The 25,312-nt window shown below is 40.7% G+C and overlaps 3 protein-coding genes and 2 pseudogenes across 5 annotated transcripts; all 5 read left to right on the forward strand.

The window, feature by feature from the left end:
- The first annotated feature begins 97 nt into the window (after nucleotides 1–97).
- On the forward strand, nucleotides 98–2,801 carry LOC148412107 (uncharacterized). The gene is made up of 2 exons (XM_088434564.1): nucleotides 98–754; nucleotides 1,229–2,801. Exons 1-2 carry the CDS (start codon nucleotides 640–642, stop codon nucleotides 2,611–2,613), a joined length of 1,500 nt encoding a protein of 499 aa, XP_088290690.1. The 5' UTR covers nucleotides 98–639; the 3' UTR covers nucleotides 2,614–2,801.
- A 222-nt stretch (nucleotides 2,802–3,023) lies between these two features.
- LOC148412108 (uncharacterized) lies at nucleotides 3,024–9,040 on the forward strand. Its single transcript, XM_088435499.1, has 5 exons — nucleotides 3,024–3,469; nucleotides 4,133–5,318; nucleotides 6,082–6,091; nucleotides 6,785–6,965; nucleotides 7,245–9,040. The coding sequence occupies exons 1-5, from the start codon at nucleotides 3,364–3,366 to the stop codon at nucleotides 8,666–8,668; spliced, it is 2,907 nt and encodes a 968-aa protein (XP_088291625.1). The 5' UTR covers nucleotides 3,024–3,363; the 3' UTR covers nucleotides 8,669–9,040.
- A 234-nt stretch (nucleotides 9,041–9,274) lies between these two features.
- On the forward strand, nucleotides 9,275–15,977 carry LOC148412109 (uncharacterized; annotated as a pseudogene). Its single transcript, XR_015867911.1, has 4 exons — nucleotides 9,275–9,976; nucleotides 11,301–11,471; nucleotides 12,592–12,762; nucleotides 14,197–15,977. The product of XR_015867911.1 is annotated as an uncharacterized LOC148412109 (transcript).
- Nucleotides 15,978–16,399: 422 nt separating this feature from the next.
- LOC148412110 (uncharacterized) lies at nucleotides 16,400–18,730 on the forward strand (annotated as a pseudogene). Its single transcript, XR_015867916.1, has 2 exons — nucleotides 16,400–16,752; nucleotides 17,172–18,730. The product of XR_015867916.1 is annotated as an uncharacterized LOC148412110 (transcript).
- Nucleotides 18,731–18,941: 211 nt separating this feature from the next.
- On the forward strand, nucleotides 18,942–24,826 carry LOC148412111 (uncharacterized). Its single transcript, XM_088435500.1, has 4 exons — nucleotides 18,942–19,353; nucleotides 19,840–20,870; nucleotides 22,472–22,658; nucleotides 23,052–24,826. Exons 1-4 carry the CDS (start codon nucleotides 19,251–19,253, stop codon nucleotides 24,647–24,649), a joined length of 2,919 nt encoding a protein of 972 aa, XP_088291626.1. The 5' UTR covers nucleotides 18,942–19,250; the 3' UTR covers nucleotides 24,650–24,826.
- The last annotated feature ends 486 nt before the right edge of the window (nucleotides 24,827–25,312 follow it).

Below are 25,312 nucleotides of genomic sequence, written 5' to 3' on the forward strand. Positions count from 1 at the left end.
GACAAACTCGACAAACAAGTCATGAAAGTCTTTCTGAGGAAAAAAAGAAGAATGGATTTTGTACTGAAATAACTGGGGACGGCCGGCGAAGTTTGTCCTTGTCAACTTGCCGTAGCTTGCCGTAGATTTCATAAAAGCAAACGTCTTACGTTTTACTAGTACACACGAGTTTTACGAATTTATTCGCCCCGACTCCGAACTAAAACTCCCGAAGCCTTGACATCGATACTTTATTGAAGTCAGTTCTTCCTTTGTTCTTTTACATCATGAGGTCGGTCCGGTGAAAGTAGAGAAGGTGCTCTTCGGAAGTGAAGGGCCTTGCTTAGCATATTTTAGCGTGCTAGCCGCTAACAACGGAGACGAGTATTTAATCGATATCGTGGTGGATAAAGTGTCAAAACGCTATCTATAAGTGTATCATTCAATAATCAAATACAGGTGGAGTCTTATTTTTACTTTACTGGACTGAGTTGTTTTTTTATTTAAACGTTAAAGTCGCCTCGGTTACTCATCGAAACTTCTCGGCCTTGCTTAGCGTAGCTTAGCTTGCTAGCCGCCATTAAAGACGCGTTTTGTTTTTGTTTTTTTACCACAAAGTGGCCCTTAAGACATCACAAGCGAAGAATAACGTGCGCAAGAATGAATGTGACGCCCGAAGAGAATCTTTGTGGAACCCAAGAAGAGACTGAGCGACAAGAAGGTCAACTGCCGGACAAGCTCCGCAAGCAGCCTCGACTCAGGTTGTGCCGAGCAGGTTTGTTACGTGCTTATCAATACTTTTTAATCGCAATCTTGAATTATTTTTGAGCAACACCGTAATCAAATGTTTGTTCTCGTTACATTTTAAAGCTTACGTAAATTACGGCCCTTTGAAATGTCACATCTCCACATAATTATTGACGCCTCTGGTCAAAGGCCTAGACCATTGACTTCCTTGTATCTTTTTAAGTTTGATTTGTGAAGTTGTTCTTCTTATTGCTCCGTTGGCAAGTGATTTGTTCTTTCTCCATAGAAAAATAAAGGAATCTTGTCACATCCTCACGTAAGAAACACTGGTCAAAGATCATTGGTTGCTCACAAATGTACTTGCACAAAGCAACCGTACATTTTTTTTTTTTTTTTTTACCAGCACACTGTAACAGCATTGTTATTATTCCTCTGATATGATTAATCTAATAACCTACTTTAAACTAACTTAACTAAACCATGTGTGTCTTGTGTTCCACAGACGTGAATGACAACAGTCTCAGTCCCAAGCAGCAGGACCCAGAATGTCCTTTCATTAGAGAAGAGCAGGATCAGCTCCCACCGGACCTAAAAGAGGAGGAAGATTTCACAGAGTTGACAGTGACTGGTATCCATGTGGAGAATGAAGATGAAGGACAGTATGAGGAGAACTGGAGTGCGGAGCCTCCAAGCAGCATGTCCAGTCAACACGTGATAATAAAAACCGATGGCGAGCAAAGTGGACAATCTCAAGCGGATGGCTGGTTAGCTCCATTGTCAGACGGTGACGACACAGAGTCTCCTCACGTTGATGAGGACGACGATGATGATGATGAGTGGGAAAGCAAGATGACACATCTCACTGGTAGCAAACGCTTTAAATGTTCTCAGTGTGGGAAAACTTTTGCTAACAAGTTCCATTTGAAACAGCATATGGTGAGCCACACAGGAGAGAAACTGTTTGCCTGTTTGATTTGTGGTCAAAGATTTTCTCAAAAGGGAACTTTGGGACGACATACAAGAAGTCACACTGGTGAAAAACCTTTTGTCTGCTCGGTTTGTGGTCAAAGGTTTTCTGAAAGGGCCTCCTTGACACTACACACAAGAACTCACACTGGTGAGAAACCTTTCGTCTGTTCGGTTTGTGGCCAAAGGTTTTCACAAAAGGGAAACTTGGTCCAACACAGCAGAACGCACACTGGTGAGAAACCTTTTGCTTGTTTGGTTTGTGGTCAAAGATTTTCCTTAAAAAAAACCTTGAGACAGCACACAACAATCCACACTAATGAAAAACCCTTTGCCTGTCTGGTTTGTGGTCAAAGATTTTATAGAAAAGAGCACTTGAGAAGACACACTTTTAGCCATGGGGGTGAGAAACCTTTTGCCTGCTCAGTTTGTGGTCAGAAATTTTTTCAAAAAGCAAGTTTGAGACGCCACACAAGAATCCACACTGGCGAGAAACCTTTTGCGTGTTTAGTTTGTGGTAAACAATTTTCTCTAAAGGGAAATTTGACACATCACACAAAGACCCACAACGGTGTGAAACCTTTTTCCTGTACTGTTTGCGGTAATAAATTTTCTACAAAGCAAAACTTAACTTTACACAAAAGAACTCACACTGGTGAGAAACCTTTTGCCTGTTTGGTTTGTGATCAGAGATTTTCTGAAAAGGCTCACTTGATCACACACAGAAGAACCCACACTGGTGAGAAACCTTTCCCCTGTTCGAATTGTGGTCGAAGATTTTCGCTTAAGACAAACTTGATAACACACTCAAGGATCCACACTGGTGAGAAACCTTTTGCCTGCTCAGTTTGTGGTCAAAGATTCCCACGGCAGGATCAAGCTAAAAGGCACAACTGTGCTGGTGAGAATAGCATTGATTAGTGATGTATTTTATGATGTCACGGGGCGACCTTAAGAGCTGAAGCAGACCCAGATAGAACGGTAGAAATTGGATGAATGGATATATGATGTCGGCTTAGCATTTTTTAAATTGACAGCACATTTTTCATGTGCATCCTAGCCTTGTTGGCTGCCTACAACTGGTCAAATAAATTCTTTTGTGAACACAAGTGAGTTTTGAATTTCTTCTTTTCATGACGACCACTCACGTGCATTTAGATATCAGCTAAGACTCATCTGCGAACCAGATCTTTTCATCACAAGTACGAGATTTAACGTCGTAATCTGTTGCCTCAATTTACGTTCTTTTTTTAAGTGACGTGAAATTTGTCCTGATTGCTTTGCCCTTTCATTGACATGTGGTTTGTCCAAGTGGATTTGCCGTAGTTTGCACAATCCAGACCTACTACGTGCAGGCTTCTTTCTTTTTTTTTACAATTCCACGCGGGTTTCACGAATTTATTCGACCTGCCTCCTAACTAAACATCCCGGAGCCTCGACAATAAGCGTCCATCGCTACTTTATTGGAGTCAGTTATTTATTTTATTATATTTTACCTTTTCAAGTCCGATTAAAGTCGACTCAGCGCTACTCGAAACTGCCCGGCCTTGTTTAGCTTAGCTTAGCTTATTTTAGTTTGCTAGCCGCTAACGAAGCAAACGAGTGTTTCAATCGACATCGTGGTTCAGAAATCATGAAGAGCGGGCAACAAAAGTAGCAAGAGTGAACGTGATGATGGAAGAGGAGCTTTATGGAGTCCAAGAGGAGAAGGAGCGGCAAAATAGTGGACAACTGGAAGCGCTTTGCAAGAACCCTCCACTTTCATTGCGCCGAACAGGTTTGTTTGCAACTATATTTATTTTGATTAGCATCTATTTTGTGCGGGCAATGAGTGAGGCCACGTTTAACATACCATTATTCACATTGCAAACGCGGATTGTATGCATCTGATGGTTTCCCCTGGTGACCGTATATTTATTTAATCGTCTTTAATTGTGGCACTTTCAATCCACCACAAAATACGTCCCTTTGGAAAACAGCAATGCCGTTCATATTTATTGGAATCTTTAAGATGTGGTAGTAGACTCCAATTAGGCTTTTTTTCCGAGATCACATAGAACCACAATGTAATTCAAGTGCCCTTATTCAGTGGCAAGAAATACTACCTTAAAAATAATTGTTTGACTCGAATCACTGTATAGGTGCCGTTATTATTAGCAACCCTGATATTGATGCTTTGCCAACAAAAGTGCATCCAAGATGGGAGAATGAAGAAAGAGAGCTCTTTGCATATTAGGAGAACATCTAGTCCTGTTATGTTTGTGTATTTCAATATACTATATTGTCTTTTAGGTGAAGTAAAGGCCTCACGAGGTTATTTGGAATTTGCATGAGATCTTTAGCTAATTTCAAGCAAAATTTAAAACTGTTTGAGATAAGTTGACTCATTGATTATTGAAATAATCGTTAGCGACACTCCTACCTGTACTGTCTCCTGCAGACCTTAGTGAGGACATTCCCAGTCCTGCGCAGCATGACCCTGAGTGGCCTGACGTCAAAGAGGAGGAGTTAGAGCCCCCTGGTGGCAAAGAGGAGCAGCTGCAGCAGCCCAACGTCAAAAAAGTGGAACAGCTGCCACCATATATAAAGGAGGAGGGAGACTTCACAGAGTTGCCCTTGACTGTTGTCCATGTAAAGAGTGAAAATGAAGAACAGTATGAGGAGAAGTGGGGGGCACAGCAACCAAGCAATGTCTCCAGTCAACAAATGACAACAGAAAGTGATGGCGACCAAGGCGGAGGATCACATGCAGACGGCTGGTCGGCGACAATGTCAGATGGCGACGACGTAACGTCACACTCTACTCACGCTGATGACTATGATGATCAGCCGGACGGTGAAATGACACGTCAAACTGACAGCAAACCGTGGAAATGTTCTCAGTGTGGGAAAACCTTTGGCAGCAAGTCTAAGTTACAAAGACATATGATTGGCCACACAGAAGAGAAACCTTTTGCCTGTGTGATTTGTAATAAAAGGTTTTCTCAGAAGTCACACTTAAACGATCACACAAAAATCCACACTGGTGAGAAACCGATTGCCTGTACTGTTTGCGGTCAAAGGTTTTCCCGAAAGGGAACCTTGATTAAACACAACAGAACCCACACTGGCGAGAAACCTTTTGCCTGCTCAGTTTGCGGTCGAAGATTTTCTGTAAAAGAAACCTTGGTCAATCACAGCAGAACACACACTGGTGAGAAACCGTTCCCCTGTTCTATTTGCGGTCAAAGATTTTCTCGTAAGACAAACTTGATAAAGCACACGAGGACCCACAGTGGTGAGAAACCCTTTGCTTGCTCGGTTTGCGATCAAAGTTTTTCTCAAAGGGTCACCTTGATACGACACACAAGAACTCACACTGGTGAGAAACCTTTTGTCTGTTCGTTCTGTGGTCAAAGGTTTTCTGTCAAGGAACACTTGATCAGACATACAAGAATCCACACCGGCGAGAAACCTTTCCCCTGTTCGATTTGTTGTCAAAAATTTTCAGATAAGGCGCACTTGATAAGACACACGAGGACACACACTGGTGAGAAACCTTTTGCCTGCTCAGTTTGTGGGGAAAGATTTCCACGGCAGGATCAAGCTAAGAGGCACAACTGTGCTGGCGAGAATACCAGTGATTAGTAAAGTTTTACATGTTGTAATTTTGGCGTTTATGTTGTAAAGTTAGCAAATCTCTTCATGTGCACCCTGATATTCGAAAATCATCCTGATTGAGCGCCAAATGATGCTTTGGTCTATTTCCAGGATGTTTGTTAGTTGACTCAGCATAATTATATCATGTCAGCGACACTACAATTTTTTTTTTTTTAATGAAACCTCCAATCCTCAATCACATCGTCATACGTGATCAGTAACATAGAAATCAAGTATGAGTGTGTATAATTAGAACCCTTGCATAGCAAAGCTTCACATCAGCTGTTTATGGCAAGTGTTTTTGGAATGCAGACTCTTTTTATTCCTCGCATAAAAGAAGATGAACTGTGCAATTAGGCTTTTATTTATTTATTTTTTGTATATACAATGGCTATTCTTCAGCCCTTTTTTTTAATAAAAGAATTTGGGGGGCAGGGTTGTTGGATTTTCTTGGTTGGGTTGAAGTTATCCATTCGTATGTTAATTTGCAGATCTGAAAAACTGCAGCAATAATGTTTTTTGAGCATAAACAGTATTTGCCACAATTATTCCTTGGTGTTATTTGATATAAAATGGTGATAGTTTTAAACACTGAACACATGTTAAGTCTAATGTTTTAATAGTATTCAAAATGTGACAAAATATATATCACCCATGGACTGTAGACACTCCATTTTTAAATAAAGTTAAATAACATTGAAGTTTCTTAGCTATCTCTTATAGACGTGTGGTTGTTTTTGTTTTTTTTAGTTTGAAGAAGGTTTGACTCAGTGGAGATATTAAAAAAAGATAAAAAAAAAAAATAGTGCGGGTGTGATCTGTATAAAGTATGCGTATTCAATTGTCTTTTTCACTTCAGTTATTGTATTGACATGTTTAGAGATAAACATAAAGCCCACCAAGAACACGTATGCGTGTTGAAATATTTCTATACGTAGTTTAACCATTAGAGTCATACTTAGACGAAAAAAAAAAATCATACTTTCACAATTTGGGCTTGTACTCACAAGCTATTTTTACAACTTTAGTCCATATCAAGAGATCTGTCAATTTAATAATAGTAATTATAACATGGTATTTTTTTCTTAAAAGACGTACGAATTTAGACAACGTTAGACAGTAACGCTACAAGAAACTTTCAAGACAGTGACATTAACACGATCAGCAGTTTCGATTTATTGCCGTGTTATTAACGTTAATTCTGTCCTTGAAGACTCGCCGTAGTTGCAGCTCGTTGGCCGTCTCATCATTTACACTTCCACACTCGTTTCACGAAATCCTTTATCATGAATCCGAAAATTTCTGAAGCCTTCGCGACCATCGATAGAAGCCTCGGAACTACCTATTTTTAAACCTCCCTTCCAAATGAAGTCGTTTCCGCTGTCGCCGAAACTTCTCGGCCTTGCTTAGCTTAGCTTTGTTTAGCGTAGCTTAGCTCAATTTAGCTTGCTAGCGGCTAACAAAACAGACGCTTTTGTTTTGTTTTGCTCGATACTGTGGTCCAGAAGACATCGAAAGCGACCTGAAAACTTGCGCAAGAATGGAAGGGAAAATCGAGCACGATATTTTTGGAGCCCAAGAGGAGAAAGAGCGATTGTTTTGCAAGCAACCCCGAGCTGAGTTAAGCCTAGCAGGTTTGTCATGGCCTTAAGTCAATATTATGATGTAATCACACGTTTTCTATAACATTGTTGATATTCCAAACGTGCGTTAATAGTTTTATTTAAATGCGGTACAACACCCCTCCCCCTCCGAATAAAATACACCCCTGTGAAATATTTTTTCAGCCAAGTACCCCTCAACCAGCGCAAAGCATTTTACGGTTAGCATCTGCTAAGATAAAATATAAAAAACAGAACCTCAATGTCACAACAGAATGACTTCCAAATCAAGGTGTGTGCTGTTACTTTCAGAACCGAGAGAAGAATTTCACAGTGCTGTGCTTCAGAAGGCAGACTTGCAGCTGCAGTGCCCCAACATCAAAAACGAGGAGCAGCTGCCACCACACCCAAAAGAGGAGGAAGATTTCACAGAAATGCCACTCACTGGTACCCACATGAAGAATGAAGATGAAGGACAATATGAGGAGAACTGGAGGGCGGAGCCTCCAAGCGGCATGTCCAATCAACACGTGACAACAAAACATGATGGCGACCACATGGAGTCTCTCACATCTCCTCACATTGATGGCGACGACGACGATGCTGAGTGGGAAGGCAAGATGACACGTCACACTGAGAGCAAACATTTGAAATGTTCTCAGTGTGGAAAAACATTTGCCTACGAGTGTGAATTGAAATGGCATATGGTGCGCCACACAGGAGAGAAACGCTTTGCCTGTTCGGTTTGTGGTAAAAGTTTTTCTCGAAAGGGAACCTTGAGAGTGCACACGAGAACTCACACTGGTGAGAGACCTTTTGTCTGCTCAGTTTGTGGTCAAAGGTTTTCTCAAAGGGACTACTTGACACAACATACAAGAACTCACACTGGTGAGAAACCTTTTGTCTGTTCGGTTTGTGGTCAAAGGTTTTCTCAAAAGGGAACCTTGGTTCAACACAGCAGAACCCACACTGGTGAGAAACCTTTTGCCTGTTTGGTTTGCGGTCAAAGATTTACTGTAAAGTCAACCTTGATTACTCACAGCAGAACCCACACTGGTGAGAAACCTTTTGCCTGCTTGGTTTGTGGTCAGAGATTTTCTGAAAAGGCTCACTTGATCTCACACGGCAGAACCCACACTGGTGAGAAACCTTTTGCCTGTTCGGTTTGCGGTCAAAGGTTTTCTCAAAAGGGAAACTTGTTAACACACTCCAGGACCCACACTGGTGAGAAATCTTTCGCCTGCTCGGTTTGTGGTCAAAGGTTTTCTCAAAGGGCCTCCTTGAAGCTTCACACAAGAACGCACACTGGTGAAAAACCTTTTGTCTGTACAGTGTGTGGTCAAAGTTTCTCTCAAAAGGGAAACTTGGTTCAACACAGCAGAACCCACACTGGTGAGAAACCATTTTCCTGCTCGATTTGTGGTCAAAGGTTTTCTCAAAGGGTCTCTTTGACACACACAAGAATGCACTCTGGTGAGAAACCTTTTCCCTGCTCTGTTTGTGGTCAAAGGTTTTCTCAAAGGGTCTCTTTGACTGTACACGTAAGAACGCACACTGGGGAGAAACCTTTTGTCTGTTCGGTTTGTGGTCAAAGGTTTTCTCAAAAGGGACACTTGGTTCAACACAGCAGAAGCCACACTGGTAAGAAACCGTTTGCCTGCTCAGTGTGTGGTGAAAAATTCCCTCGGCATGATCTAGCTAAGAAGCACATCTGTGCTGATAAGAATAGCATTTAGTGGAGCATTATATGATGTCACAATTTTGTCGTTATTTTATGTTATTTTTTTTAGCATACACATTTATATTGTGTCAGCGACTTTGCAGAGTATTTTTTCCTAACCACTAGTTCCCAAAACTGCATATCAAATTTCTAAACAGAGCTCCAAGTCATCAATAGAGTAGCTGAGCTCAATGCTAAGACTTCATTCCTTCTAATTTCATCGACGATCAACGAGGTTTTGTTGCAGTGGCGTGTGAGCTGTGTTGTCGTCAAACAATCTTAGCAGTGAAACAAATGAATGATTGAAATCGACTTGAGATTTTTTTGTGGAGGGATGAAAAAGTTGTCCCGAGTGTGATCCTGAATAAAGTACGCCTCTTCAAATGGATTTCTAACTGAGTTATTCTATTGACCTGAAGAAAAATAAAAGCCCTGTTGACCTTTCTTATCCGTAGTTAAAGCTTTAAAGTCGTACTTGAACGAAAAAAAAAAATCTTCCTAGACTTGTACACACAAACTATAACAAATACAAATCTGGATAGTTAAACATACGCTAAAGTCTTCTTGGCTCCATGTATTAGCATTTTTTATCCATATTAACATATATAAAGGTGTAACTGTCAACATTTCTCTCACCAATAGGAATCTAGCTATGAACCTTTGATGCTTTGAACCTGTTGACTTTGTCTTTGCTGTTTTGGACTTTGTTGTATCCTTTTTGTGATGGCATGCAAAGACTAAAGATATATAAGAGCACAGCTCGCCACAATACGAAATTTAAAAAGGCATTTCACCCAGCGTTTGAAGTAGACGGTGAAACGACAAGGAACATTTAAGACGCTGTCTTTCTTAGGCGTTTGGTGAGATTTGTTCGAGTTCCCTTGCCGTAGTTTTCTGCCCTTGCAGCGCTTTGGGTTTTACGTTATATATTACGTTATATAGCAACGCGTACGCGTTTCACGAGATTATTCGCCCCGAATCTGAACTAAAAGTTCCGAACATTGGCGCTGAGAGTCAAATTATCGAAACGATCTATTTTGTAATCCTCCGCTTCCAGATACAGTCGTTTCAGTGCTCGCTAAAGCTTCTCGGCCTTGCTTAGCTTAGCTTAGCTTTGCTTTGTTTTAGCTTAGCCTTTTAGCCGCTCATAAAACAGAAGGCCTTTTCGATCGACGAAGTAGGCCGGAAGACACCAAGAGCGAGCGGAAAACTTAGGCTAGAATGGAAGGACAGAATGAAGAGGATCTTTGTGGAGCCCAAGAGGAGAAGAAGAGACTCCAGAGCGAATGTTGTAAGCAGCTCCGAGTTGTGATACGCCGAACAGGTTTGTCACGTACTTTGTATATTTGTTTTAACGGTATTCCCGAATGAATTTTGAGCAGGATCTTATCTGGGCACGATGTGATGCCACGTTTACGGTACCATTCTTGATATCCCATCGTAGATCAAATATTTTATTGTGGGAATCTTTGGCGTTCTCGCAATGTGATTCCGATTTTGGGCTCCCTGATTTGAGTCCGAATCGATTTTCGTTTCAAAACGATTCGATTAGATTCAATTTAAGTCCATCTCCGAATATAAATGTGCAAAGAATTATACAATTTAATTCTGTAGGGAGACAACGTGTTTTTTCGTACATTTTTGTAAGCGTCAATTGTAAGAAACATGCATATTGCTACAAAAAATAGTATACGGACAACCGCTATACTCCTTGGAGCTAGCTATACGTTGTGTAGTCTTTTTTTAGTTTAAGATGAAAAAAGGTAGAGCAAGATACATTGTCGGTGCCAAAAATTTGACGTGATAAACTGTTGCCCAAATGTTAAATATTTTTCAGTGCATTCTGGCTGGCACGAAGACCATGTCTCTCACCCAGTAGGCATGTTGCTATGAACCTTCGATGCTTTGAACCCGTTGGCTTTGTTTTTGCTATTTTGGATTTTGTTAGCAGATAAATTGAGAGCATGGGCAGTGCATGAAACATGTGCAACTGTGAGCATATCAGGAGCATTGTCAGTCACAGTTGTAACATGTTATTAAAGAAAAAAAGAGGAAAAATAAAGACACGATGAATGCTTTCCCTGTTGTTAATCTGTTTGGTAAGAAGATGGCAAAAATGTGTATCGCCTCAACATGTTTGGGACCCGCAACAAGGAAAAGCTTTTTTAATGTTTACACAATCCGCAGACCAGCGACAGTCAAACTTTGTTAGTGGCGATGTGAAAGGTTGCACTCACATTTGCGGCCGGGAATTTCAGCCTTTTTTTTTAATTGTGCATCAAGCGTGCCCACTTGGCTTTCCAGAACGGGCTGCGTGGTGACGTCATGACACAGCACGGAAGACCTTGACTTTGATAACGTTGACAGTCACGGTGATGTGATTGGGAGGTAAAATTAAATTTAGCTAAATATTGTGCCATCTTATGCGCTAGAATCGTGTCAAATATGATCCATTGCACTACGATGAAAAGCATGTCTCTGCACCATGCAACTGAATAAAATTTTTACTAACGCGCTGTTAAGTTGGCTGAACGCCAACTCTATTATTTCTTTGCCGTGGCTCATCTGATAGCTTCAAATATGAAACACGCAACATCAAAGTCACAACAGACTCACTTGCAAATCAAGTTGTGTGCTGTCTCCTACAGAAATGATTGAAGAACACCACCGTCTCGAGCTGCAGACGGCAGATTTGCAGCTGCAGCACCCCGACATCAAAAAGGAGGAGCAGCTGCCACCTTACCTAAAAGAGGAGAAGGATTTCACAGAGTTGCCAGTAACTGTAAACCATGTGAAGAAAGAAGATGAGAGACACTATGGTGAGAAAAGGGGGGCGGAGCCTCCATGCAGCATGCCTAGCCAACACATGACAACCAAAACCGAGCAAGGTGGAGAATCACAAGCAAACAGCTGCTTGGCTCCATTGTCAGATGCTGACGGCACAATGTCACAAGCTCCTGACACTGATGACAATGATGAAGAATGGGAAGGCAAGATGACAAGTCAATCTGACGGCAAACATTGGAAATGTTCTCAGTGTGGAAAAACATTTGTTGACAAGTACTGTTTGAAAAAACACATAATGGGGCACACCGGTGAGAAACCTTTTGCCTGCTCGGTTTGTGGTCACAGGTTTTCACAAAGTGTCTCCTTAACAGTACATGTAAGGACTCACACTGGTGAGAAACCTTTTGTCTGTTCGGTTTGTGGTCAAAGGTTTTCTCAGAGTCTCTTTGACCGTACATGTAAGAACACACACTGGTGAGAAACCTTTTGTCTGTTCGGTTTGCGGTCAAAGATTTTCTCAAAAGGCACACTTGGTTCAACAAAGCACTCTGATATGAAACCTTTTGCCTGCTCAGTTTGTGTTGAAAGATTCCTACGGCAGGATCAAGCTCAGAAGCACAACTGTGCTGGTGAGAATATCCCGTAGTAGAGCATTAAATGATGTCACTTATGATGTCATCAACTAATTTTGGGAAGCATTTAGGAGTTTAGACTCGTTCCCCCCCCAACATTAAAAAATGGTGCACTTTAGCAGGTACCTTTTGGCTGAAGTGTGGAATTTTTATAAGACTTTTTTCTTGAATTTCCCTTTTATATTTTGGTATATACAAGAACTATTCACCCGCCTTTTTTAAACAATTTCGGGGGGCCCATTGGATTATCTTTGGGTGGGGGCAAGTAATCAATTTGTATGTTAATTTGCCAATCTTTATCGTTAATGTTTTTGAGCATATTTGCAAAGGATTGTTTTTTTTAACTTTTGCATTTTCTCTTTTCTATTATTATTGATAACTTTTGACAGTCACTGTGATGAGAAGGGGGGGGGGGTAAATGATCGCTCGGCGCTCATGTGATATCTTAAAATATAAAAGACACAACATCAACGTCACAACACACTGACTTCCAAATCAAGTTGTGTCCTGTTTCCTTCAGAAATTAGTCAAGAACATCATGGTCCTGAGCCGCAGAAGGCAGATTTGCAGCTGCAGCACCCCGACATCAAAAGTGAGGAGCAGCAGCTATCATACCTAAAAGAGGAAGAAGATTTCACAGAGTTGCCAGTAACTGTAAACCATGTGAAGAAAGAAGATGAGAGAGACTATGGTGAGAAAAGGGGGGCGGAGCCTCCAAGCAGCATGCCTAGTCAACACATGACAACCAAAACTGAGCAAGGTGGAGAATCACAAGCAAACAGCTGCTTGGCTCCATTGTCAGATGCTGACGGCATAATGTCACAATCTCCTGATACTGATGACAATGATGAAGAATGGAAAAGCACTGACGGCAAACATTGGAAATGTTCTCATTGTGGAAAAACATTTGACTACAAGTCCTCTTTGAAAAGACATTTAATGGGACACACTGGTGAGAAACCTTTTGCCTGCTCAGTTTGTGGTCAAAAGTTTTCTCTAAAGGTCTCTTTGACCGTACACGTAAGAACACACACTGGTGAGAAACCTTTTGTCTGTTCGATTTGTGGTCAAGCGTTTTCTCAAACGGCACACTTAATTCAACACAGCAGAATACACACCGGTGAGAAACCTTTTGTCTGTACGGTTTGTGATCAAAGGTTCTCTCACAAGGGAACCTTGATTCAACACAGCAGAACTCACACTGGTGAGAAACCTTTTTCCTGCTCAGTGTGTGGTCAAAGGTTTTCTCAAAGGGTCTCCTTGACAATACACACGAGAACTCACTCTGGTGAAAAACCTTTTGCCTGCTCATTTTGTGGTCAAAAGTTTTCTCAAAGGGTCTCCTTGACAAAACACACAAGAACTCACTCTGGCGAAAAACCTTTTGCCTGCTCAGTTTGTGGTGAAAGATTCCTACGGCAGGATCAAGCTAAGAAGCACAACTGTGCTGGCGAGAATATCCTTTAGTGGGGCATTACATGATGTCACTTATGATGTTTTTTTTAGCATGCACAATTATATTGTGTCTGTGACCTTGCAAAATATTAATTCCCTGACCGATAGTTGTGAAAACCGCATACCAAATGTCTAAACTGATGAGTTTATCAACTGATCCTAATCAATAGAGTAGCTGAGCTCAATGACAAGACTTCATTACTTCTAAATATGTTTTCGTTGATGATCACCCAGGTTGTGGACCAGTGGTGTGTGTACGTGTGTGATATATGCTGTCGTCAAACAATCTCAGCAGTGTTGAGCTTTTTCTTCCCTTGCTGCCGCCCTTCTGGTGAAGAATTTAACATTCGCTCACCAGCATATACGGCAATCCTGCAAAAGCTTGGAACAGTTGTACAGTTAACCTTGGTAATCCATTTGTATGTTGATTTGCCAATCTGAAAGACTAACATGATTCTTTTTGAGCATACTTGCAAAGGATTGTTTTATTTTACTCAGTCTTGCTTTTTCTCTGGTTTATTATTATTGATAACTTTGACAGCGACTGTGATGCAAAGGGGAGGTAAAATTCTCCCTCTGTGGCTCATCTGATAGCTTCAAATATAAAACACGCAACATCAAAGTCACAACAGACTGAGTTGCAAATCAAGTTGTGTCCTGTTTCCTTCAGAAATTAGTGAAGAACGTCACGGTCCTGATCTGCAGAAGCCAGATTTGCAGTTGCAGCACCCCAACATCAAAAAGGAGGAACAGCTGCCACCATACCTAAAAGAGGAGGAAGATTTCACAGAGTTGCCAGTAACTCTAATCCATGCAAAGACAGAAGATGAGAGAGACTATGGCGACAAAAGGAGGGTGGAGCCTCCAAGCAGCTTGCCCAGTCAACACATGACAACAAAAACTGATGGCGAGCAAAGTGGCGAATCACAAGCAGACAGCTGGTTAGCTCCAATGTCAGATTGTGATGACACATTGTCACAATCTCCTGACACTGATGAAGAGTGGAAAGGCAAGATGACGCCTCACACTGACGGCAAACATTGGAAATGTTCTCAGTGTGAAAAAACGTTTGCCTACAAGTCCTATTTGAAAAGACATATAATGGGACACACCGGTGAGAAACCTTTTGCCTGCTCGTTTTGTGGTCAAAGGTTTTCTCAGAGGGTCTCTTTGACACAACACACAAGAACTCACACTGGTGAGAAACTCCTTGTTTGTTCGGTTTGCGGTCAAAGGTTTTCCCAAAAGGGACACTTGGTTCTACACAGCAGAACCCACACTGGTGAGAAACCCTTTGCCTGCTCGGTTTGTGGTCAAAGGTTTTCTCAAAAGGGACACTTGGTTCAACACAGCAGAACCCACACTGGCGAGAAACCTTTTGCCTGCTCAGTGTGTGGTCAAAGGTTTTCTCAAAGGGTCTCATTGACAATACACTCAAGAACCCACACTGGTGAGAAACCTTTTGTCTGTTCGGTTTGTGGTCTAAGGTTTTCTCAAAAGGGGAACTTGGTTCAACACAGCAGAATCCACACCGGTGAGAAACCTTTTGCCTGTTTGATTTGTGGTCAGAGATGTTCTTCAAAAGGAGACTTGAACAAACACAGCAGAACCCACACTGGTGAGAAACCTTTTCCTTGCTCGGTTTGTGGTCAAAGGTTTTCTCAAAGGGTCTCTTTGACCGTACATGTAAGAACTCACACTGGAGAGAAACCTTTTGTATGTTCGGTTTGTGGTCAAAGGTTTTCTCAAAAAGGACATTTGGTTCAACACAGCAGAACACACACTGGTGAGAAACCTTAGTGTGAATGAGTCAGAGGTACCTCCGTGCTGGTCAGAATAGCATTTAATGAAGTGTTTTTCTTCAAAAGAACACAACTTCGATGTGCAATCTCGTTCTGTTGGACGCTTACAACTAACTGATCAAATGATTTGTGTATGTTGAATTTCTCTTGATTTTGATTCTGTGTTATACACCTCTTTCAAGATTTATCTTCATTTTCCCAGTTTTTTCTTTTATATACAAGAACTATACAGCAGCCTTTTCAATCCGTTTTAAGGGGTCTGTTGCATTTTCTTTAGAGGCGTTGAAAGTCATCCTTTTTTTTAAATTGCAGGTCTGAAAGATTTTTGCATTTGTTATTTAGCATGTTTGCTACAACTAAGCCTCTGATTTCTTTTATAATGATTGTGAACACAATACACGTTCGGTCTCATTTGAATACTATTATAAAAAAAACATACATCGCCCATGAACTATAAACACTAACATATTAAAATATACATTTTAAAAAATATAAAATTTTCTGAGATATCACCTTCAGACAAGTGTTGAGATTTAGCACACATGCTAAAATACTTACAAGTGATGTTTTTTTTTCGACTTTGACTCCATGTGGAGGGCTTGAAAAGTTGCCAATGTTATCCTGAATAAAGTACGCATCTTCAAATGCCTCTCTCACTTTGTTATTCCATGGACAGAGTAAAAGCTTTGTCAAGAAAACGTAATCATGTTTAACCATTCGTTGATTAACTCTAAAGTCGTACTCACGTTAATAATTCATATGTTCACTGTTAAGATTTGTACACACAAGCTATAACTATTCCTAATATGGATGGTTTAACACGCACACTCTTAACTCTATATATTTACAATTTTAGTCCACATTAAGACACGTTATAGAATAAATGTCAAAATATTAATAATTAAAAAAACGTATCTTTATTTTAAAGTCGGCATGTGAAGTACACAGTTACGCAGAAAAACTTTCAAGACACTGACGTTATTAGATGATTTAATTTGTTGGTTCACTTCATTCCAGTGGAATGGTGACTTGAAGTTTATCCTAGTGGACTTGCCGTAGATTGATTGTTGTAGCGCTAGCTACTTTCCATCTTTTTCATTACATTTCACACGCGTTTCATCCGCCCTGAATCCGAACTGAAAGTTCTGAAGCCTCGGAGCCGAGGGCCCATCGCTACGTTATCGAAGCTATATACGTATATTAAATCCTTGCTTTTAAATAAAGTCGTTTCAATGCACGCGAAACTTCTCGGCCTAGCCTAACTTTGTTTCGCTTAGCTAGCTAGCCGCTAACAAAACAGAAGCGCTTTTTGATCGATACAGTGCCCCAGGAGACTTCAAGTGCGAGCTGAAAACTAACAAGAATGGAAGGGACGATCGGAGAGGATCTTTGTGGAGCCCACGATGAGAAGGAGCGACAAGAAGGTCACGTTCACTGTACCCTTGTTCATATCCTAGTTTATAGAAGTCCATGTATTCTTTGAGTGTTTTTTCTTCTTCTTTTAATGAAAAGCGGGCTTTCGTAGTGCTCTGTTGGCATGTAATGTGATATTTTTGCTCTTTGGTATGTTTTACATCACTATAAAAAATTAAATAAACACTGCAACATCATACAACATCATACCTTAGAATCACGGGTCAGATCTGATCAATTGCTCCACGGATAAAAAACATGTCTTATTGTCATGCAAACAAATGTAATCTTTTCCAGCACACTGTTGGCTGGTGCATACTCTGCTATTACTTCGCACATGTGGCATATCTGATCACCCAAATATCAAATATGAAAAATCAAAGTCAAAACAGACTGACTTCCAAATCAAGTTGCGTCCTGTTTCTTGCAGAACTGAGTGAAGGCGATCATGGTCCTGAACGGCAGAAGCTACAGTTGCAGCTGCAGCGCCCCAACCTCAAAAAAGAGGAGCAGCATCTACCATGCATCAAAGAAAAAGAAGATTTTACAGAGTTGCCCGTGGCTGTTGTCCTTGTGACAAGTGAAGATGAAGGACAGTGTAAAGAGAACAAAGGGGCGGAGCCTCCAAGCAGCATGTCCAGTCAACACATAACAGAAATGAATGGAGGATCACAAGTAGACAGCTGGTTAGCTCCAATTTCAGATGATGATGACACAGCGTCACAATCTCCTCAAACTGCTGCTGCTGATGATGATGATGACGAGTGGGAAGGCAAGACGAAACGTCACACTGATAGCAAACGCTGGAAATGTTCTCAATGTGGGAAAAGGTTTGGCAGCAAGTTCAATTTGAAACAGCATATATCAGGCCACACAGGAGATAAACCGTTTGCCTGTTTGGTTTGTGGTCAAAGATTTTCTCAAAGGGGAACGTTGGGACGACACGCAAGAACTCACACTGGTGAGAAACCTTTTGTCTGTTCCGTTTGTGGTCAAAGGTTTTCTCAAAAGGCACACTTGATCAGACACACACGAACCCACACTGGTGAGAGACCATTCCCCTGTTCTATTTGTGGTCAAAGATTTTCTCAAAAGGAAACCTTAAACGAACACAGCAGAACCCATAGCGGTGAAAAACCTTTTGCCTGCTTGGTTTGCGGTCAGAGATTTTCTGACAAGGGAAACTTAAATAAACACAGCAGAACCCACACTGGTGAGAAGCCTTTCCCCTGTTCTATTTGTGCTCAAAGATTTTCTCATAAGGCAAGCATGATAAAACACACAAGAACCCACACTGGTGAGAAACCTTTTGCATGCTCGGTTTGTGGTCAGGGGTTTTCTGAAAAAGGAAACTTGATTAAACACAGCAGAATCCACACAGGTGAGAAACCTTTCCCTTGTTCTGTTTGTGGCCGAAGCTTTTCTCGTAAGGCAAACTTGTTATCACACACAGGCACTCACACTGGTGAGAAACCTTTTGCCTGCTCTATTTGTGGTAAAGCGTTCAATAAGAAGGATTTCTTAGACACGCACACAAGAACCCACACTGGTCTGGAACATTTTTCCTTTTAGGTTTGCTCGCCAACATTTTCGAATAAGGCAAAATTGATAGCACTGTACCTCTCAGTAAATTTCTCATCTGTTTATTTGAATCTTCATCTCGATTGTGAAATTCTACCTTTTTTTTGTTTACAAAATATTGAAGGTCCGAAAACTATGAACCTTCAGTCTCATTTTTATTATTAGTCATAAGAAGAAAATATAAAGTATATAAAAATCAACTCTATTTCCTTAGAAATATTTTATAGATACGTTCTCGAAATTAGGACTCATGGTAAAACACAACAATATTTTTTAATTTATACATTTTGTTTGTTTCTTTTGTTGGCCCATACCCTTTAAACACATGATTGGTTGAAATAGACTTAGAAGAACATTTATCTCTTTTTTTGAGATCAAATTGGTCTTTGAGCTTGATCCTGAATAAAGTAAACCTTTTCAAATTCGTGTCTCTTCTTTGTTATTCTCTTGACATGCCTAGAAATCTATTTGTCAATGTTAAATTCTTAATGCGATATTTTTTCGAATTGCAAATCAGCACAGCGTTTTAAAACACCGACATTATTGAGCGTGCATCTATTATTTTGCTCGTGTGTTACTGACGTGAAGTTTGTCTTAGTGGACTTACCGTAGATTACACATTGCAGAGCTACTTTTACAGGCTTTCCTTTTTACGAGCCCTTAAGCGTTTCGTGAATGTATTCGCCCTGAACCAAACTGAAAATTTCGAAACATCGACATTGAAAGTCCATCGCTGCTTTATTGGAGTCAGTTTTATTTTTATTTCGCGTCCGTTTGACGTCGTCTCAATGCTCGCCGAAACTTCTCGGCCTCTTGGCGGTTATCTTAGCTTAGCTTATTAGCCGCTAACAAAGCAGACGCGTTTTATTTATTTATTTTGACACACAGGCTCAGTAAAATAAAGAGCGGGAGGAAAAATTTCGCAAGAATGGAAGGGGAGATCGAAGAGGACTTTCGTGGAGCCCAAGTGGAGAAGAAGCGACTACTTGTCAAGCTTTGCAAGCAGCCTCAAGTTGCGTTACGCCGAGCAGGTTTGTCACGTGCTTCGTCAATACGTTTCAACAGTATTTCCGAATTAATTTTGAGCAGGATCATATCTCGGTATGCATCTGATGGATTTCCCTAATATGTGCATCTGATGGATTCCCCTAATAACAGTAAATCACTTCGCCCCTTTCCCATAAAACTGCCGCACAGAATTTTTGGCACTTGTGTTGAGATGTGTTCTTAGCCTCCGATATGTTTTGTTTCCCATAGAACCAACATCTAATTTAAGTGCGTTTATTCAGTGAGGGAAAATAGAGCTTCCAATTCCCAAATATGTCTAAATGTCAGACATATGCGTCGCTTTAATTAGCAGCCTTAATGTAATGTCTTGCCTACAAAGCAAGCTGAGAGAATAAAGAAATGATTTACTCCTCAGGATTTTGGATAATGGCGCAGATCATTTGAATCAGGTGTGTTGCCGGAAGGGAAAGACTGAAAACAGACTGTCAATTTTGTCATGTGTTTTGTAGATGTAAGTCAACAATATCTCAGTGCTGAGTGGCAGGAGACAGCGTTGCATGGCATTAAAGAAGAGGAGGCGAAGCCCCCTAGTGGCAAAGAGGAGGAACAGCTTACACGGCCCAACATCATAAAACATACACAGATGCTCCCATTTTTGAAAGAGGAGGAAGATTTCACAGAGTTGCCAGTCACTGGTGTCCTTGTGAAGAGTGAAGAAGAAGAAGGTCAATTTGAAGAGAAGAAAGGGGCGGGGCCCCCGAGCAGCAGCTCCAATCACCACATGACCAGAGAAATTGATGGCGAGCACGGTGGAGGATCACAAGCCGACGGCTGGTTAGCGCCAATGTCAGATGGTGACGACACAGCGTCACAATCTCACACCGATGAAGATGATGAACAGTCGGAAGGCGAGGTGACATGTCACTCTGACACCAAACGTTGGAAATGTTCTCAGTGTGAAAAAACGTTTGACTTCAAGAGCTATTTGAAAAGACATATGATCGGCCACACTGGAGAGAGACCCTATGCCTGTTCAGTTTGTGGCAAAAAATTCTCTGTGAAGCAAAACTTAGCTACACACGCGAGAGCCCATACTGGTGAGAAACCTTTTGCCTGTTCAATATGTAATCAAAGATTTTCTCGAAAGGGAAACTTGATTCACCACACAAGAAACCATGCCGGTGAGAAACCTTTTGCCTGTTTGGTTTGCGGTCAAAGATTTTCTAGAAAGGACACCTTGAGACAACACACACGAATCCACACTGGTGAGAAACCTTTTCCTTGTTTGGTTTGTGGTCAAAGATTTTCGAATAAGAGTAACTTGATCGAACACACAAGAACCCACACTGGTGAGAAACCTTTCGTCTGTGTCGTTTGTGGTCAAAGATTTTGTCGCAGGCAAGTATTGACACGACACACACAAACCCACACTGGTGAGAAACCTTTTTCCTGTTCTGTTTGTGGTCAAAAATTTTCTGATAATGGAAACCTGAAACAACACACAAGAATCCACGCTGGTGAGAAACATTTTGCCCGTTCAGTTTATGTTTAAAGCGTCTGTTTAATTTATGTTTATCATCGAGGACCAAGACCACTGGCGGAAGACTTTTTGCCTGTTCAAAATTTTCTTTGAAAAGGGGAGCTTAGGAAACAATACATGAACCCACACTGGTGAGAAACCTTTTGCTTGCTAACTCACAAGTTTTCTGGTGGGAATAGCAGTGATCAGCAAAGGTTTATATCATCTCATTTTAGCATTAGTTAAAGGAAAGCATTTTGTGCATTCTAGCTTTGTTCGCCACCACTGAAGTATTGAGTGATTTGTGTGCTTGCGGTGTGTTTTGTATGTATCTTGAAAATTATGACAATGAAAGAGAATGTAAACAATGTACATTCTTGTATCATGTAAATCCTTGTATGCCATCTACATTTAAGGTATTTTTCTGGTTTGCATTCCAAGAACTTTCTTTGAAAACCGGTGTAGACAAGGGTTGAGATCTAGCACTTGCGCTAAAACTAAAAATGAATTTACCGTATTTTCCGCACTATAAACCACACTGGATTATAAGGCGCACCTCCAATGAACGACCTTTTTTAAAAGGACTTTCACATATAAGGCGCACCGAATTTTAAGACACATAGAATAGAAGCTACAGTAGTAATGTATCCAGCCCTTTCATTGACATAATGTGAGCATATCAAAATTTCAAACATGGTTACAGAAGTTTTAAATGATAAATGAATCTACATGGCAATTACGTTATTTGATTTTTGCCTCAATGTGATTTATGAATAAAGTCCAGCTCTTCAAACTTTTCTCGCCATGATGTGTATGTCCAAAAATATCAAGCAAACTGAAATGGAGACAGCGTAGTTCTCAACCTTTGTGCATGTGAATTCACTTTGCCATGTCTTCATGAAACCCAAAAACCTTTACAAAAATGACCATACTGGAATGAGCTACAGTAATCCATCATTAAAAAAAAGAGGAGCAGCTTCCACCTTGCATGAAAGAAGAAGAGTTGCGAGGGACTGGTGTAGATGTGAAGACGGAAGATGAAATTGACCAATTAGACGAAGAAAAATGCCTACTGACCTTTTTGTAAACTGAGTTTTGCTGTTGGCATGTAAATGAATGTCAAAATTATGTTTTGCAGTATTTTTTCTTTTGCTTTTATTTATGGTTAATCTTCCTAGCAGTAAACCAGCATTTGAAGTCGGTACTGAAAACATTTCCAAAGCTTGGAGTACAAGCATCCATTTTGTTCTATTCAAAGCAAACAAAAAGTCAATTTTGCGACAACTATTCATGAAACACAACAACCGCTGTCGATATACGGTCATCCTGCATATTTAAGAATTAAATATTACATAAATTCCGTTGACCGTTTATTTTCGTGTTGGTGAAAGTTAAGTTCGTCCTAGTTGTCTTGCCGTAGATTGCATGTTGAGGCGTCTCTAATTAGGCTTCGCTTGTTCCGAATAAGCTATAGCGTTTCACTATATTATTCGTTTTGAATTCAATGAAAATAATCACACCTGCAACCCGAGCGTTCCTCGCTACTGATTTTGTGATCGATTACAATTTTTTACACGTACGTCTCAACGCTCGTCGAAGCTTCTTGGCCTTGTTTAGCTTAGCGTAGCTTGCTAGCCGCCATTAAATCAGACGCGTTGTTCTCGACACATTACCTCAGAAGACATCAACGGCGTGTCGAAATGTGCGCAAGAATTAAAGTCGAGTACGAAGAGGGGTTCTCTGGACTCCAAGAGGAGAACGGACGACAAGAAGGACAACTGCAAGCTCAATTTGAGTTCAACACCGGAGGTTTGACACGCTGCACTTTTGGTCTCTCTCTCTCTTTTGGACATTGAATTTTGGAAAATACGGAAATGAGAAAAAATACTGTAGAATTGGAAATTACAAATTAGAAAAACTGTAAAATGAATGGCGTTTTTTTTTTCGTTTCAATGTAGAAATTCGCTTCATTTTCTCTGAAATTGTCTTGAAAGAGTCAGGAAGCTTAATGACATATTGGTATTCAAAATATAATGTAAAACAAGAATAGAAAATCACACAAAAAATGAATCTCGTGTAAACTTTCCCCACTTCCACTTCTGCTATTCTCTGGTTCATCCCATGACCTTAAATATGAACTACACAACAGCAAAGCCACAATGGACCAACTCATCCTCACCAAGTGTGTCTTATGTCCCACAGACATGAGTGAAGAATATCTTGGTCTCAAACAGCAGGAGCCAAAGTGGCCTGATGTTAAACCGGAGTTAGAGTCCCCTGGCGGCAACGATGAGGAGCAGCTGCAGCGCTCCACCATCAAAAAAGAGGAGCAGCTTCCGCCATGCATGAAAGAAGAGGGAGATTTCACAGACGTTCCTCTGACAGATGTCCATGTGAAGATTGAAGATGAAGGGCAGTTTGAGGAGTGCCTAACATCTAACCCTGAGATCTTCAGTCACCAGATGAAACCAGAAATCAATAGTAAGCACTGTGGACATTCACAGGAAGATGGATGGTTAGCACCAATGTCAGATTGTGACGACACAACGTCACACTCTTCTCACACTGATGATGAACAGTCAGAAGGTGAGATGTCAAGTCACACTGACAACAAACGTTGGAAATGTTCTCAGTGTGGAAAAACCTTTGGCTACAAGTCCTGTTTGAAAAGACATATGATTGGTCACAAAGGTGACAAACCGTTCGCCTGTTCGGTTTGCGGTCAAAGATTTTCTCAGAAAGGAAACTTAAAACTGCACTCAAGAACTCACACCAATGAGAAACCATTTGCCTGCTCAGTTTGTGGTCAAAGATTTTCAAGTAAGGCATATGTAAAAGTACACACAAGAATGCACAGTGGTGAGAGACCTTTTGCCTGTTCAGTTTGCGGTAAAACATTTTCACATAAGGCGTACGTAAACGTACACGCAAGAACACACAGTGGCGAGAAACCTTTCGCCTGCTCGGTTTGTGGTCAAACATTTTCTCGCAAGGCATACTTAAAAGTACACGGAAGAACACATAGTGGTGACAAACCTTTTTCTTGTTCTTTTTGTAGTCAAAGACTTTCTGATAAAAGAAGCTTGATAGAACACACAAGAACACACACTGGTGAAAAACCTTTTGCCTGTTTAATTTGTGGTCAGAGATTTTCTATTAAGGCAACCTTGAGACATCACACAAGAACGCACACCGGTGAGAAACCTTTTGCTTGCTCGGACTGTGGCCAACGTTTCTTTCAGAAAGAACCACTAATAAGACACGAAAGAACCCACACTGGTGAGAAACCATTTGCTTGCTCTATTTGTGATCAAAGATTTTCTCAAAAAGGAACCTTGAGACAACACACAAGGACGCACACTGGTGAGAAACCTTTCTCCTGTTCAGTTTGTGGTCAGAGTTTTTCTCAGAAGGGGAATTTAAAATTGCACACAAGAACCCACACTGGCGAGAAACCTTTTGCTTGCTTAGAATGTGGCCGGAGTTTCTCTCACAAGGGCCACTTAAAAATACACACAAGAATCCACACTGGTGAGAAACCGTTTGCCTGCTCAGATTGTGGCCAAAGATTTTCTCTGAAGAGTTCTTTGGTAAAACACAAAGTTACCCACACTGGTGAGAAACCTTTTCCCTGTTTGGTTTGTGGTCAAAGATTTTCTAGAAATGGAACTTTGGTGCAACACACAAGAATCCACACTGGTGAGAAACCTTTTCCCTGTTTGCTTTGTGGTCAGAATTTCTCGCGCAAGGATAAGGCCAAGAACCACAAGTGTGCTGAAAAGATTAGCAGTGATTCATGAAGCTTTATGGATGGATGTAAAATGATTGTACGGAAAACATGTGATTTTTCTTCACGCCACTTTTGCTGTAGAATATGTACTTGTTTTCTGTATAATGTATGCTTGAATCATTGATTGAAATTGACTTTCGAGAAAATTTACCTGTATGCTCTCCCGAATAAAAGCTCTTCAAATGCCTTTTGCCTAAGATGTTCCGGAGAACTTGAAATGGTGATCTTACTGTAGCTGCACAAATGTGCCTCATGTGTGGTGAGTGAAAGGCACTTTTTTCTATACAAAACGATGTGGTCAGTGAAGAAAGAGTTGTATTCATATAGGCTTAAATACTCATGTTCTATCACAGTGGCTTTGTTTCTTTACCCATTCTTATGTTGAAGGTCAACAACAAAATAAATGAAACCAGAGGGAAAAGCCTATGCCATCAAAATCTGAGGCTGTACAACGTCTTTGTAAGAAGTCCAGTGAACTGCAAAGAATTGAACAGAATTAATGGTGCTATTATTATTATTTCTTTATTTATATTAAACACTTCATTAAATAATAATCTGATGGTCCAGATTTAACCTTCACATGGGCCGGATAAAATTAGAGCTCGTTATACTTTTGCATTTCGAAGACTGCTCAATTGTTATAATCATTTGCGACCCCACACGTTCACGTCCA

This window comes from Hippichthys cyanospilos, chromosome 15 (assembly GCF_059441005.1).
Source record: "Hippichthys cyanospilos isolate Australia breed blue-spotted pipefish chromosome 15, RoL_Hcya_1.0, whole genome shotgun sequence".
NCBI classification, from domain to species: domain Eukaryota; kingdom Metazoa; phylum Chordata; class Actinopteri; order Syngnathiformes; family Syngnathidae; genus Hippichthys; species Hippichthys cyanospilos.

Coding starts and splice junctions, on each gene's coding strand:
- LOC148412107 (XM_088434564.1), top strand. CDS start 640: ATGAATGTGACGCCCGAAGAGAATCTTTGTGGAACCCAAGAAGAGACT. Junction 755..1,228: donor ACTCAGGTTGTGCCGAGCAG/GTTTGTTACGTG, acceptor TGTGTTCCACAG/ACGTGAATGACAACAGTCTC.
- LOC148412108 (XM_088435499.1), top strand. CDS start 3,364: ATGATGGAAGAGGAGCTTTATGGAGTCCAAGAGGAGAAGGAGCGGCAA. Junction 3,470..4,132: donor ACTTTCATTGCGCCGAACAG/GTTTGTTTGCAA, acceptor TGTCTCCTGCAG/ACCTTAGTGAGGACATTCCC. Junction 6,966..7,244: donor AGCTGAGTTAAGCCTAGCAG/GTTTGTCATGGC, acceptor TGTTACTTTCAG/AACCGAGAGAAGAATTTCAC.
- LOC148412111 (XM_088435500.1), top strand. CDS start 19,251: ATGGAAGGGGAGATCGAAGAGGACTTTCGTGGAGCCCAAGTGGAGAAG. Junction 19,354..19,839: donor AGTTGCGTTACGCCGAGCAG/GTTTGTCACGTG, acceptor TGTGTTTTGTAG/ATGTAAGTCAACAATATCTC. Junction 20,871..22,471: donor AGAAACATTTTGCCCGTTCA/GTTTATGTTTAA, acceptor TGTTTAGCTTAG/CGTAGCTTGCTAGCCGCCAT.